The sequence below is a fragment of the Prionailurus bengalensis genome, chromosome C2, assembly GCF_016509475.1.
Source record: "Prionailurus bengalensis isolate Pbe53 chromosome C2, Fcat_Pben_1.1_paternal_pri, whole genome shotgun sequence".
Taxonomy (NCBI): Eukaryota; Metazoa; Chordata; class Mammalia; order Carnivora; family Felidae; genus Prionailurus; species Prionailurus bengalensis.
Window position 1 is genome coordinate 70,294,650 of NC_057350.1, and position 16,029 is coordinate 70,310,678.

General features: G+C 40.8%; 1 protein-coding gene across 20 annotated transcripts in view; it reads left to right on the plus strand.

Moving 5' to 3' along the window:
• Positions 1 to 16,029, plus strand: part of KALRN (kalirin RhoGEF kinase) — a 677,424-nt gene that overhangs the window by 337,711 nt on the left and 323,684 nt on the right. For all 20 annotated transcript variants that reach the window (XM_043594359.1, XM_043594361.1, XM_043594360.1 and 17 more), the window contains exon 11: positions 12,270 to 12,461. In XM_043594359.1, coding sequence (XP_043450294.1) covers positions 12,270 to 12,461 — 192 coding nt within the window. The remainder of the gene's footprint in view (positions 1 to 12,269; positions 12,462 to 16,029) is intronic.

Sequence of the window (16,029 nt, forward strand, 5' to 3'; positions counted from 1 at the left end):
CCAAGCCCACAGGTTTTCAGCAGTATTTTCAAGCCAACTGTCTTGTCTTCTCAGAGCCCTGCCTTCTCCCTCTCACACCCACTGCCTCCCACTGGGAGCCAAACATAGAACATGAAAAACAGGAAAAACAGCAACACTGCAAAGTTATATTTTCTGAGAGAGAACATTACTTTGGGTACACCCCCCCCACCAAGATGTCTTTAGCTGCCAAACCCTGCAGCAGGTGGCCCTATTCATCTTCATTCTGTGGGGATGCTATCTCACCAACTGCTTGTTTCCTTGGCTGTAAGATGTCCGCATGAGAATGAACTTTTACAGGGCCAGGGTGGCTGGGCAATCCATGTATCCACTTCTAAACACTTAGGTCTACCTTGTTCACTTTTCAAATATTTTTGTCCACATTCTCCTGTTGTGCTTACACACTCCCCTTCATTATTTTGCCAGTTTGAGTAGAGTGAAGGGAAAGGGGGTGGGGGAAGTGTGGCCAGGGTGGAGACAGTGTTATCAAATTCTGGGAGTGGTGGGTTGCTTACCAGCAGCAATGTGGATGCCAGCTAACTGCATCTGGGGCCTGTTAGGAAGAGGATTAAATGCTTCCCTTCTCTGTCTTCAGAGCTTTGTGTCTTTAGGGCATTCTCCTGGTTTTGATCTGATTGCTCAGTTCCCTGGGACCCTCTACTTTGCCCCAGGCTGGAGTTCTGGGACAATTTCTGGCCTCGAGTCCCCTTCATATTTGCTCTTCTTTGTGTTCAGGCTAAGTACCAGTCTTGGCTCTCCCAGGCCTGCCTACAGTCCTGTCTCTATCTTCAACTATTCTCCCTGTGTTGGAGGCATAGGTGGGGAGGGGCAGAGACAAAGTCCTTTCTTGCTTTCTGTCTCAGCCTAGTAGGTGTGGCCACATTTTCTGGAATCTTGACCAGTCCTTTCTTACAAGCTGGACCTGATGTTTTCTGTCCAATCTGTATTGGCAGCCTCTAGGATTGCCCTGCCTTTTGGTCCAGAAACAAGTTGTTTTGTGTTGTTGTTGTTGTTGTTCTACTAAATACATAATTTGCTAACAGTTAATTTTCATTGCTTCTTTTGCTCTCTTGCCTGCAAGTAACTGGATATTCAGCTTCCCACCTACAGCTGAGAGGAAATACATCAAAGTTTCTTTAAAGTATAACATGTAAATGAATACAGCTGGTGCAGAATAGAAGGATAGAGAAGGAATCAGTAAGAGAGAACAAACACCCTAGTGAAAAATAGCTGATATTCTTTTCTCAGAATTCCTAGACCTAGGTACATTCTTTTTTTTTTTAAAGAATTTTTTTTTTCAACGTTTATTTATTTTTGGGACAGAGAGAGACAGAGCATGAACGGGGGAGGGGCAGAGAGAGACGGAGACACAGAATCGGAAACAGGCTCCAGGCTCTGAGCCATCAGCCCAGAGCCTGACGTGGGGCTCAAACTCATGGACCGCGAGATTGTGACCTGGCTGAAGTCGGACGCTTAACCGACTGCGCCACCCAGGTGCCCCCTAGGTACATTCTTAAACACATAAAAATTAGACTGTAGAAAAATAAAACTTTACTTAAAAATTTTACTTAAAAAATATGGAGTTCTGAAAATATACCATTTATTGTTAATAGGAAAAGGTGATAAAGAGTTCCAGATATAGAGAGGAACATGTTCTCTAGCAAGTAGTGATGCACATGAGAATGGGACATGGTGGTGACTGTGTACGTAAGTGTGATACAGCCAGAGATAATCTCAACACCCAAACTATTGTGTTGGGAGATATTGGCATCTATAGTAGTTATTCTGGTATTAGTCCCAATTATTAGACTGAGTATTTGTACAGATAGTCTCCACTTTAAGGAGCATCTGATTAGGAATGTTCATTAGACATTCCTTGTTTGGACATACAAATTGCCTTAATGAAGGCAACTAGTGTTTGTTGCCTTATTTGGGAAGCCATAGGAAGATGTCCTTCTAGCAGGTGTAATGTGGTGGGCTAACCCATCACTGGTTCCAAGAAGTAGTTTCCTCCTTTTTTCCTACTGCTTCCAGCCAAAGACCACTTTGCCATTGCCCGAGTCCATCCCATTCCTCCCCTGTGAGTACCAACAAGTGGAGAAGAAATATGTGCCTGGTGCTACAGGATGAAAACTAAAAAGCATTTTCCTGTATCACCCTAGTTATAAATGTTGACTAATTGTACATGATGTACAATGTTAGTACCAAATTTTAAACACATTATGTGCACAACTGAATTTATTTATTTTTATCCTGGGAATCTAACTCCCATTTACATGGAAAATATATTCTCTGTACTAAATAAGAAGTTTACAAAGAAACTTTTAGGTCATTACTCATTTTTAAACTGGAGACTACCTACATTAGGAGATATGGTAAATGTCCATTTCCAACCATTACTACTGACAAGAGCTGGGCCTCACAGCTTTGGGGTTTAGTACTGGTTTAAAGGAGAGCACTGTGCCTAAGAGGAACATTTATGAGTAGTTGGAATAGAAAAAAATGAGTTATATAGGACTCTTTCCTTCAAGGAGAATGTAATTCTCTCTGGAAGTCACCATGTACACTTTGAAAGTGTATTACAAAACAAAACAAAATAAAACAAAACAAAACAAAACAAAACAAAAAATAGTCGCAAAAGAATAATTGCAACATCATATTTTAAAAATCAAAGGATGGTGCGCCTGGGTGACTCAGTCGGTTAAGCGTCTGACTTCGGCTCAGGTCATGATCTCTCAGTCCGTGAGTTCGAGCCCCGCGTTGGGCTCTGTGCTGACAGCTCAGAGCCTGGAGCCTGTTTCAGATTCTGTGTCTCCCTCTCTCTTTGACCCTCCCCCATTCATGCTGTCTCTCCCTGTCTCAAAGATAAATAAACTTTAAAAATATATATATAAAAAATTTAAAAAAAATCAAAGGCACAAGAACAAATATAATGCAAAGTAGCAGAGAAGCAGAAGAAGTAGAGTTTTACACTGAATCTTAGAGAGGTACATGGTTTAATGAAAAGTCCTGGAGGTTATATTCAGAGACATGACTTGCCATTGTCTAGCTATGTAACATACTTCAAACATGTTACTTCATCTTTCTGAGCCTCAGTTTTCTCATTTGAAAAATGTAATTAATAATGCCCATCTTACAATATCCTAAAGCTTAGAGGTAAAGTATATTAAGAGACTAATACAATGCCTAAAACACCTGTAGGTACCTGATAAACTTATATTGCCTTCTTTGACCCATAAATTATTTAAAAGTATGTTCTTTAGTTTCCAACTCTTTGGGGATTTTCCAGTGATATTTCTATCATTGATTTATAATTTAATTGTGTTATGATCAGAGAAGATATTTTGTATGACTATATCCTTTTGAATTTTTTGAGACTTGCTTATTAGCCCAGAATATGGTTTATCTTGGTAAATGTTCTGTGAGCACTTGAAAAGAATATACATTTTTTTCTTGTTGGGTGGAGTGTTAATAAATGTCAGATCAGTTAGATCAAGTCTTCAAATCTCCTATATCCTTACTAATTTCCTTTCTACTTGTTCTGTTTAATTATTGGGAGAGGGACATTAAATGTCTGATTATAATTGTGGATTTGTCTGCTTCTCCTTGAAAGTGTATCAGTTTTTGCTTCATGTATTTTAAAGCTTTGTTAGTAGGTGCATATATGTTTGGGATTATGGTGTCCTCTTGATGAATTGACCCCTTTATCATTATGAAATGAATTTCTTTTTCCCCAGTAATATGATTTGCAATGAAATCTACTATGTCTGATATTAATAAAGTCACCCCAGTTTCTTTCGATTAGTGTTATTATGCTATATTTTTTCCACCCTTTTACTTTTAACTTATTTGTGTCTTTACATTTGAAGTGCATTCCTTGTAGACAACATATAGTTGGGGCTTGCCTTTTTATCCAACCTGACAATCTCTGCCTTTTGATTGTAGTGTTTAGATAACTTATATTTAATGTGACTATTGATATGTTTGTCTATCATCTTGTTATATTTTTTCCATTTTGTTTCATCTATTCTCAATTATTTCTCTCTTCCTTTTTCTTCCTGTTTTGGGTTAATTGAATGTTTTTTTTTCCTTAAAAAAAAACCCCAGATTTATTGAGATATAATCCACATACATACCATTCACCCTTTTATTTATTTTTAAGTGCATTTATTTATTTTCAGAGAGAGAGACCATAAGTAGAGGAGGGGCAGAGACAGAGGGAGAGAGAAAATCCCAAGCAGACTCTGTGCTGTCAGCATAGAGCCCATCACAGAGCTCGATCTCATGAACCATGAGATCATGACTTGAGCCAAAATCAAGAGTTGGACGCTTAACCAACTGACCCACTGATGTGCCCCACAATTCACCCTTTTAAAGTATACAATTCCATGGTTGCAAGTGTATTCACAGAGTTATGCAAATATCACCACAGTTAATTTTGGAACAATTTCATCACCCCCAAAAGAAACTCTGTGCCCATTAGCAGTCACTCCAGCCTCAGTATCTCCTGGAAAGCAGTAACATCCTTTTAGTGTAGAACTAGAGAGTATAATGCTAAGTGAAATAAGCCAATCAGAGAAAGACAAATACCATATGATTTCACACATATGTGGAATTTAAGAAACAAAACAAACAAGGAAAGAAAAAAAAAAAGAAAGAAAGAGGTAGAGAAACCAAGAAACAGACTTTTAACTGTAGAGAACAAACTGTTACCAGAGGGGAGGTGGGTGAGGGGATGGGGAAAATAGATGAGGGGGATTAAAGAATACACTTATCATGATGAGAAGTGAATAATTTTTTATGATTCCATTTTATCTCTTTGTTGGCTTCTTAGCTATAACTCTTTATTTTGTTACTTTAATGGTGGCTTTAGGGTTGTTTGTAATATGTGACTTCAATTATTACAGTTCACCTTCAAATGATGTTTTGCCACTTTACATATAGTATAAGAACCTTACAATAGTATAGTACACTTCCATTTCTCCCTTTGTGACCTTTGTGCTATTGTTGTCATATGTTTTACTTATGCATGTGCTGTAAACCCCATGCTACACTATTGTTATGTTTGTATTATTATGTTTTTTTTAAGTTTTATTTATTTATTTTGGGGGGGAGAGAGAGAGAGCATGCACGCATGCGCGTGATGGGGGAGGGGCAGAGAGAGATTGAGAGAGAGAGAGAGAGAGAGAGAGAGAGAGAGAATGGGAGAATAGTAGGCTCCACATCAGCAGCACAGATCCCGACACGGGACTGGAACCCACAAACTGTGTGATCATGACCTGAGCTGAAACCAAGAGTCGGGCACTTAACCAACTGAGCCACCCAGGCACCCCTAAATTGTTATCTTTTAAAGAGATTTAAATAATAAGAAAAACTTACATTTTTTCCCCATACAGTTAACATTTCTAACGTTCTTCATTCCTGTGTGTGGATCTGTATTTCCATCCGATACCATTTTCCTTCTTCCTGAGGGACTTCCTTTAACATTTTTTTGTCATGTAAGTCTGCTGGTGAAGAATTTTTTCAGATTTGTATGTCTTAATATGTCTTTATTTTCACTTTTTTTGGACAAATATTTGTACTGGGCATAAGAATTCTAAGTTGACAAAATTTTTCTCTTTCAGTACTTTAAAGATATTGCTCTGCTATTTTCTGGCTTGTATTCTTCTGATGAGGAGTCTGCTGTCAATCCTTATATTTGGTGTGTGTGTGTGTAGCACGTCTTTTTTTCCTCTGGCCCCTTTTAAGATTTCCTTTTCTCTGTTTTTTCCCCACTTGGTTTGATTCAACTTTTATGTACCTTGGTGTAATTTTCTTTGGGTTTCTTGGGTTGAGTTTAGTTTCTTGTATCTGTGGATGTTTGGAAATTTTTTGGCCATTATTTCTTTAAATCTTTTATATCTTTTCTACTCCCCATACTGTCCTTTAGGGATTTCAATTACATGGGTATTAGCTTTATTAAAGTTGTCCCAACAGCTCACTGAGGCTTCATTTTAAAAAATTATTTTTCTGTGAGCATTTCAATTTGAACAGTTTCTATATTGCTGTGTTTTTGAGTTCAGTAATCTTTTCTTCTGCAGTGTTTAACCTACTTTTGATACAACCCAGTATTTTTTCATCTCTTGAAGTGCAAGATCTTTTTTTTTCTTTATGTCTTATGTTTCTCTACTTAACTTTTGAACATATGAAATACAGTTACAATAGCCATTTAAAAAAAACCTTGTCTACTATTTTTAACATCTATGGCAGTTATGGGTCAGTTTTGATTGCTTTTTGTCTTCATCATAGGTTATATTTTCCTGATCCTTTGTATATCTGGTAGTTTTTTATTAGATACCAGACACTGTGAATTTTACCTTGCTGGTTGCTGAATATTTCTATACTCCTATAAGTATGCCTAAATTTTTTTTTTAATTTTTATTTATTTTTGAGAGAGAGAGCAAGCAGGGGAAGGGCAGAGGAAGAGGAAAACAGAGGATCCAAAGCAGGCTCCCTGCAGACAGTAGAGAGCCCAATGCGGGGCTCAGACTCATGAACCGTTAGACCATGACCTGAGCCAAAGATGGACCCTAAAATGACTGAACCATCCAGGTGCCCCCTATAAATATTCTTAAGCTTTGTCTTGGGACACAGTTAAGTTACTTGAAAAAAGTTTGGTCTTTTTAGGTCTTTCTTATAAAATTTGTTAGGCAGGACCAGAGCAGTGCTTGGTCTAAGGCTAACTATTTACCCCTGCTGAGGCAAGACTCTTCTGAGTACTCTACCTAATATCCTGTGATTCATGAGGTTTTCCAATGTGACTGGTGGAAAGGGGTACCATTCCAGCCCTGTGTGAATACTGGGTGCCCTTACCTTTCATTCTTTCAGGTGGTTCTTTACCCCCAGATGCATTCCCTGCATACCTGCCCCCAGACTGTGTAAGGAAAGAAGGTGAAAGAAATTTATTGTCAACTTTAAAGTAGTATTCAAATGTAAAATTTTAGGCATCACCTTGATTTGTCTGCCGTTCACTATTGTCAAAACTAGAGTTAAGTCTGTATCTTCCCCAATGCCTGTACGTGCATGTCTCTCTTCCCCTCATTTGCTCCTTTCCTCTAACTGCCCATGAGTTCCAGTTATACCAGCCTGGAAAAATAATCATCGGGAAAGAAATTCTCTCCTGGTCTTCTGGTAGTCACATTCTCCAGTCCATACCACCTCTTTTGAATAGTGAAATTGCTTCCTGGGCCTTATCCTTCTCATCCCCAGAGCATACAGCCAAGAGTGCTAACTTCATGTTACCAAGGAAATGAACTCTTGATGCTATAGGTGTTTATTTTCACTGTCTCTTCCACTCCCTGCCACTTGCCCTTCTGCTTCAGCCCAGGGAAACGGAAACCATACCTGTGTTTTAGGGATGCCTCTGTTTTCAGAGACAAGTTATCCTAGAAGTTTCTGTTTCTTCCATGAGGAGAAAGCAAAAAAAAAAAATAATGGGCCAGGCCTGCAGCAGAGGGAGTGGAAGGTAGACTGAAGGCCTGAATATCTAGGGTATTTTACCTGGTTGACCTAGGGACTGAGGAGAGAAGGACAGAAACTGCAGCTATATCTGTGTCCCAAATGTCTGACTCAGGACTATCACAGGCCTTGCTTGAAAGCCCCAAAGGCTGAAGGATTAATAACCCAGCTCTTAGAACCCATTTTTGGCATATCAGTTGGGTAATGTTGATAAGGGGTCAAGTACAAGGCAGAGGCTATGCAGCTGGGAAACCAAAGAATGCCCAGGAACTGTACTCACAGTGAAGTCCAACTCTGGCCTTGGGGCAGAAACTGCTGTTTATTTGGTCAGAAGGTGAACAGAAGCCTGTCGTGATCCATGCTCCAATTTGGGGTGATGATAGGCATCAATACAGTGCTTTGGTAATACTCCAGTTGATATTCTCTAAGCACATTTCTATTTCAAGACTGTGCCAAGAGGTAGGATAAACCAAATGGTGTTGAACATTGAATATGAATTATAGCATGTAAGGTCTTATACCAAGTAGTTGATGAGAGCCAAGGATTGAATATTAGGATTAACGGGGAGTGATGTACTCTTTAATATATTAATTAATTCATTAAATATTTATGGAGTATTTACTTGGTGCCAGGCACTAAGGGAAAGAGATGAAAGACATTATTTGCCCCTAAGCAGACAAGAAAGGCAAACATTTGCATTAGAGTATGGCAGGTTGGCACAGATCACTCTGGGAGCTCAGAGGAGCACATCTAAGCCAACCTTGGGTGAGAAGTGGAGGTGAGGGTGGACTTCCTGGAAGAAGTGGTGCCTGGTCTGGGTCTTAAAGGGTAAGAGTTGATCATGTAAAAAAGAAAGGAGGAAAACATCCCAACCATAAGAATAGGGGCAGGATTCCGTGCAATGAGTTCTGGAAGTGTAAACAATTTATTTCATAGGCTGTAGGGGGAGAAATGTGAGTTGAAGCTGAAGAGAAAAAGCAAGCATCATATGAAGAAGGGCCTTGCATGCCATGCTAAGGCATTTTACCCCAAAGGCAATGGGAAGCCACTGAACAGTTTTAAGAAGAGAGGTGTGACTGGATCTGAATTTTAGAACCTCTTTCTGGTAGTGACAGGGAGGAAGGCTGAGCAGCAGGTAAAGCAAAGAGCACAGCTTTTAGCATTGACCCCATTGCCCTCCCACATGTCTTTACTATCCCTTTCTCTTTATAAATGTGTTCTGTAGCTCTTCTCAGCCTATCCAGTATGATTTCCTACCATTGTCTAATTTGTTCAGGTTGACTCAACTTATCAAACATACCATGCTCATTCCCATCTTTGTGCCTTGTTTATTCAGCAAACATTTAATAAGTGCCTATAGTATACCAGCCACAGCTCCTGGCATGAAGAACCAAAGATGAATGAAACATGGAGCCTACATTTAAGGAGCTCACAGACCAGTAGGAAGATACCCATTGAAGCACATTGTTACATGTGAGCCTGAAAATGGCTATGGAATGGGATAAACATAGAGTACCATGGGCATAAAGAAAAGTGGGTCCTGTCAATGAGAAGTCCTCTTCCTTCTCTACTGAGTCCTGCCCATCCTTAGGCTTCTGCCTTCACTCTGTATAGAGGTGGGGTAATGTCTCTATACGCTATACACCCATCACATCTGTCTTCTGCTTAAAACTGTTCAGTGGCTTCCTACTGCCTTTGGGGTAAAACATCTCAGTGTGGAAAGCCAAGGCCCTTCTTCATCTGACATAATAGTGTAATGGTTTGAGCTTGGGCTCTGAAACCAGGAAAGATTTTAATCTTGGTTCTATCATATGAAACATGTGACCTTGGCCAGAAATTATTTGTGCCTCAGTGTCTTCATGTGTAAAATGGAGCTGATGGCTGTACTGACTTCATAGCATTATTATGAAGATGAAGTGAGTTAATATGCATATAAATCTTTAGATTGTCTTTGGCATGTGAAAATTATTCAGTAATTATTGGCTATTTTTATTTTCAGTTTTTTCCATTTTTTCAGCATCTATATCATGATGTCAAAGAACTTTAACCTTTAATTATTATTGTGTTACTTGCTCAGTTTTCTGTGTTGCCATATTATGTCACGGATGACTACACAATAATCTATTGAGGCAGCATACATTGCATATGTATCTGTACTCCTGAAAGACTCACAGCATTAGATATGTATTAGGATAATGAGCCATCCCAACTTGCTTAGAATTGATAGGACTTTTGGTGTTAAAATCAGGAAAGTACCGGACAAACTGGGACAAGTTGTCTACTTTATATATACAGTAGGCACTTCAGTTTTGTTTTTTATATATCTCTTATTGGTCCCAAACTTAACTTTCAAGTAAGCTTGCTTTCACTTTGCCACAAATATTTATTTACTGCCTAGAAAATATAAAGTCACAACCTCTGGGTTTCTTTGGGGTTTCCTGAAATTCCCTAGGGTTTAAAGTAGAAAATCTGAGACATTCCTGAAAAACACTCTCTCCCATCAGCTCTGGGTGTATTTACTAGAAATTGTGGACAGCCCTGTAGGAGCCTTCTTCAACCTGGCCCACAGCCTAGGAAGTCTCTCCTGCCCATCATTTCCCATCTCTCTTGGTGTTTCCATCATGATTTTGAGTACCTCCTTCATTTGCTTTCCAGAATCAACATACCCTTAGTTGACTCAGTGGCAAAGCCTCTTTCTTCACACAAGGATCATGTTTTTTCCATGAATTCCCCAAGTGGGGCCAAAGGATTTTTCCTCTTTTTTGTGTACCACTACCACCCTACTTCAACCTGCCCTGGGACAGCATTTGCCCTAGGCCATTGTTTTTCAGATAGCATTCCTTAAGGATCCACTGTGGCCTCTTTAAGTATTTCTTTTTTTTTATTATTTATTTAATTAATTAATTATTTATTTATTTAATTTTTATTTTTTTCAATATATGAAATTTATTGTCAAATTGTTTTCCATACAACACCCAGTGCTCATCCCAAAAGGTGCCCTCCTCAATACCCATCACCCACCCTCCCCTCCCTCCCACTCCCCATCAACCCTCAGTTTATTCTCAGTTTTTAAGAGTCTCTTATGCTTTGGCTGTCTCCCACTCTAACCTCTTTTTTTTTTTTCTTAAAACCATGACAAGTGTTTGCGGAAGCCCGGCCAATCTTCTCCAGTACAATCAAGGGTCTGTGTCAACAGTCTCTGCAAGTTTGTACCCCAGTGTGTTAGTTTCCTGGGTCTTAAATAACAGAAATTTATTCTCTCTCAGTTCTGGAGCCTAGAAGTCCAGGGTCAAAGGTGTCAACAGGACTGGTTCTTTCTGAGGATATGTGGGAGAATGTGTTCCATGCCTCTCCTAACTCTGGTGGTTTACTGGCAATGTTTATCATTCCTTGGCAGGTAGATACATCTCCCAATCTCTGCTTCATCTTCACATGGCATTCTTTTTGTAAGGACAGCAGTCATGTTGGATTAAGAACCCACTCTACTCCAGTGTGACTTGATCTTAACTAATTACATCTGCAATGACCCTTTCCAAATAAGGTCACATTCTGAGGTTCTGGGGCTTAGGGCTTCAACATGTCAATTTCCAGGGTTGGGGAGGAAGTACAATTCAGTCTTTAATGCCCAGATCTTCAGGTAAGTTAAATAAAAACAAAATTCTGTGGACACTAAAGGCCACTTCTCCACCGTCATTGCTCATAAATCCATCTCCATTCTCCACTCACTTTGCATTTGATACTATTTCTGCTACAAGATTTGCATGGTTACCAGCATCCATTTATTTAGCACTCTATAGGGCATTGTATGACTGCAGGGATATTAAGAAATATAATATACACTTGACTCACCAGTTCTAAATCAGGGTATATCAGATCTTTTTTAAGGGAAGCCTGCTGAGGAAAAGTTGAATCCATGGCATAACTATTATAAAGGCAGTGACTCCCATCCTGATGAATAATAATTACAAGCTGGTTGCCTTTTTAAATGCTCTAGAGAATAGCATGGTGTGTACAGACATGGATTGAGAGAGTGTGTACATGTGTGCGTGCGTGCGTGCGTGTGCATGTGCATGGAGTAGTTTATGATGAAATCACCAGGCTCCTCCCCAGTCTTCCTGCAAACATTAAGCCTTCATTGGGTGCACAGGGAATAGCCTGCATCTCCTCACTCTGACTGTGGCCGCTTGCTTCCTTCTGTCAGATCCCTGGAATTGCTTGACCTCTTCCCCTATAAAGAGATAGCTCTGTTCCAAAAGATAAACACCAGTAGTTACGGGGAACTTGGGGGAGAAAGTCGAACAAGCCTTCCAGTTATTGTTTCCCTGGTGTTCTCACGTAGAAACACAGACGATCTTTGTGGATGAGGTATTTCTGACTCTGGCAGTTACAGCCTGAGATGTGAAGGCAATGATGGATCTTCACAAGGGTGGGGAATCAGAGCACATGGGAGAGGGGGTTCTTGCCTTGTCTCCTCGCTTCTTTCCAGGGACACCCCACCTCTGAGAAATCCCGGGAACGGAGGAGGCACCTAGCTAGTGCCCATTTATGCTGAGCTGCCAGGAAGGCTGCTAGCTTGCTGAGAGGCGGCGGGCAAGCCTGGCACTCAGCTCCTCTGCTGCCAGATCAGGGAGCTGTGTGCTTAGCGCCTACACCCTAGGCTCCAGCTCTGGGCAGCCCCGGGTGGGCTGGGGGAAAGCGTGAAGCTCTCAGTCAGTGGCTGCAAGTTGACTCTCCCTCACTGTTGCTGCTGGCAGAATACCTACACCAACGCGGACAAGCTCCTAGAGGCTGCAGAGCAGCTGGCTCAGACGGGGGAATGTGACCCCGAGGAGATCTACAAGGCAGCTCGACACCTGGAGGTGCGCATCCAGGACTTTGTGCGCAGGGTGGAACAGCGGAAGCTTCTCCTGGACATGTCTGTCTCCTTCCACACGCACACCAAAGAGGTAAGGCGAGTCGATGGAAAGGGGGCGTTGGCTGGGTTGATTTGTTCTGGCAAGGGTCAGGGCAGTTTCCCAGGAAAAAACGGCCTCCAAGGTATGCCCAGGGGCCTGGGTGGTCTTGGGGTTACTAACCTCCTGACAGTGATGATACTAACAATTTGCTCCTGATTACCTGTATTTACGTCTCAACCAAAATGAAACATTTCCTTTTCATCTCTAGTGAGGAGGGAGCCACCCAGGCAGGTAGTTTAGGGAGTCTGCTAGAGCATTCAGTCTGCAGCTAGAGAAACTGGGGGATCCCTAGTATAGAAATAGTCACTGCAAGAGGAAACGTAAAATAGCAGAGACTCCCTTCCCCCCCCCCATACCCAGTTTCTTATGGTTGCTGTTTCCTATCAGAAATCAGTCCCGCAAAACTTTGATCATCTTTGCTACCAGCAAGAAACGTACAGAGTTTGCAAATGTGTTCTATGCTTTTCTTTTATTTTTTTAAAACAGAGAATTAAATCTTCTTAATGAGGTCTGCTCCAGGGTGATGATGTTAATGTGAGTTGCTTCTCAACTTGTCTGATTGTGGAGTGGTGGCCAGTGACGGAAGGGAGACTGAGGTACCCTCCATGCAGGAGGAAGCCAGCTGGGCTAAAATCTGGTCCTGAATCATTCACAAAGCAGAGACGGGAAAGGGGAGAACGGATTATGTTCCACCGTTGGCAGGGCAGAGAGACTCCCAGAAAGGAGTTGGGTTGCAGACCTGCAATTGCTTTTCATTTCTGATTAACATGGGGGCATTTGAAATTGAGTAAGTGGCCAGTAAGGAGGCACATTTAGCATCTTCTATAATAACACCCTTGGCAGATGAACTCATTAGGTGTATGCATGCTTCTGTTCCCCCAGGAATTCATTTTAATGGAGTATTAATTAAAGTGTGATTGCTTCTCAGAAAAAAAAAATTAACCCTACTTAATTAAGTTGATTTGTGATATTTGAAATGCATTAAGAAGCCTGGTTGTTACTACTTCACAGGCTTTTCTGACACTTGGTGGGAATGAATGCAAATTGTTGCAGTGCCTATCAGAGAAAAACATGAAAAGATAATGTTTTCTAAACTGAGATTCCCCAGGCAGATGAAGGGGCTGTGAGCTCCCAGAAGATGGCTCTGCTTCCTCTCTGTGGGATCCACAGCTCCTCTCTGATGAGTGTCTGTAAAGCAAGGGGATTAGCTTTAATCCAGGTTTCCTGCCTGGTTGTCTGCTCGCTTGTGGCTCACCCGATTCTTAATAATGGTTTCTGAAACCAAAATCATGTGTATTCTCCTCTAATTATGAGCCTGTGGGTGATGGAATGGAACATGAATGAACAGGAGTCATATTCCTCGTGAGGGCTGTGGGGGTGCTAGCTGCCTAGGGAGATGGAGGATGAAGTCAGTTTAGCTATATCTCCCACCTTCTGTACATGGAGCTAGAAGGCTGGGATCCTAGTCCAGATTCTGCTGCTGTAGAACCAGGTGAGCTTGTGCAGATCACCGTGCCTCTGGCCCTGGGCTGCCTCATCTATAAAATCTGCTGTTGGATTCAGTGGCCCTGAGATCCCTGATGGTTCTAAAGTGAATTCAAAATTCCTTTCTTCTTCTCCTCTTCTTTATTTGCTGTTGATAACAATAATAATAAATAATAGTAATTCAGTCTGAAGTAATACACCGAAGTGACAGACCTGACCTAAGATATGGCTCATTGTGAGCACTCAATGTGTAGTAGGTAGCATTTTTTTAATTGGGTAGCTACTACGTGCCAGACACATGGAATCCTCATGGCGATCTTATGATCTAGATTTTATTAAACATACTTTCAAGTGGGAAAACTCAGGCTCACTAAAGAGTCTGTCTAAGTTACGGAGCTTCTAAGTCATACAGAGGAGATTTTACCTGGCTTCCTGAAGACTGTTCACACTTGCCCCTGCTGCTCCACACACTTCTGTTTTCCTCCTGCATCTCCTTTGCTCGTCTGCTCTTCTTCCTTCTCCTTACTCTTCTTTTTTCTCTTTACATTTCCAATCTCCAAAGCAGGCCTTGAGGGGGAGGGTGGATCTTAGCGGAGAAATGTAAAGTGTTGCCAGGTTGTGGGTGTGGGAGACAGATGCTGATAAGTACTGTCAGAGATGCTTCCTGCCTAGTTAGGGCTAATTTCTTCTTCTTTCCTTTCCTCCTTCCTTTTCTCTCTTCATTTCTGCCTGCATACAATCATTTTCTGAGTTTTTGCATTAATACCAGTGTGTAATAGAATGGCATTGTGGGATATAAATTTGAAGGAATTAGAGCCTCCTGCACAGGAGACTTCTGAGCAGGAACTGAGCATCCATCTTCCTAAGTGATATAACCTAGACTTCCTGTGACTCCCCAGGCTGAAGTTCATAATTTTACTTTTGCCTGCTTCCTACATCAAAAGATTTGTTCTACTTAGAGAGGAAACAGGAGGAAAATATGAAAAAGATATGCTCCAGGCCCATTTCTTCTGCAGATTTGAAGACTCTATTTAATCCTACTGGTCCTGCTTTATGAATTCTTGGTGGCCATACGAGTCTGGAAGGTTAAAATCTTCTAACCATTTTATTGCAGTGTTATTCATAATTTGAATAATTAGAAACTATTTGAATATTCCATGTTGAGTGATCCATTAAACATATCAGAGTGCATCTAGCTAGTGAAATATTATACAGTCATTATAAATCACATTGTAAAAGTTCATTAATAGCATGAGAAAGGGCTTGTAGTATAATACATAAAAAACTGTAGGGGCGCCTGGGTGGCGCAGTCGGTTAAGCGTCCGACTTCAGCCAGGTCACGATCTCGCGGTCCGTGAGTTCGAGCCCCGCGTCAGACTCTGGGCTGATGGCTCAGAGCCTGGAGCCTGTTTCCGATTCTGTATCTCCCTCTCTCTCTGCCCCTCCTCCATTCATGCTCTGTCTCTCTCTGTCCCAAAAATAAATACATAAAAAACTGTATATCCAGCATGACCACAATTTTGATATGCACATAGAATAAAGACTAGAAAGAAATATACAAAGAAGTTAAATGTTATGGGTGATTTAATTTTCTTTTGCATTTTTTTTGGTTTTATAACTTTTCTTCAATGATATTTTCAGCTGAAAATCAATAACAATCCCAATAATGTTATTTTACAAAAACAAAATTTGTCATCCCTACTTGGAGAGAAAAGTTACACTATAAAGAGAGGTGACAAACATGTGCCTGGGACCTTCCTATGCTTGCAAAGCCTCAGGTATTAGTATATATTGTGCTCAACTTTCAAATAGCTTCTTTTTGCCTGGGGACAGGAGGGCAGCTGGCATTTTGCTGTTCTGGAGAGTGAGGAAGCATGTAAGGAGAATTTACCCAGGTCCTCATTTTCTTTGTCCAGGGAGAAGGCATTTGTAGCAGGTGTCATCTGCTCTGCAGAGATTGTCCAGACAGAATTCTCCTTCCTTGCTGTGTTTCCATGGAAATACTGCAGTTTCTGGGCTTTCAAAATATCCCTTTTTAGGTATTTTTGTAGTAATAATATGAGAGTCAAATTAA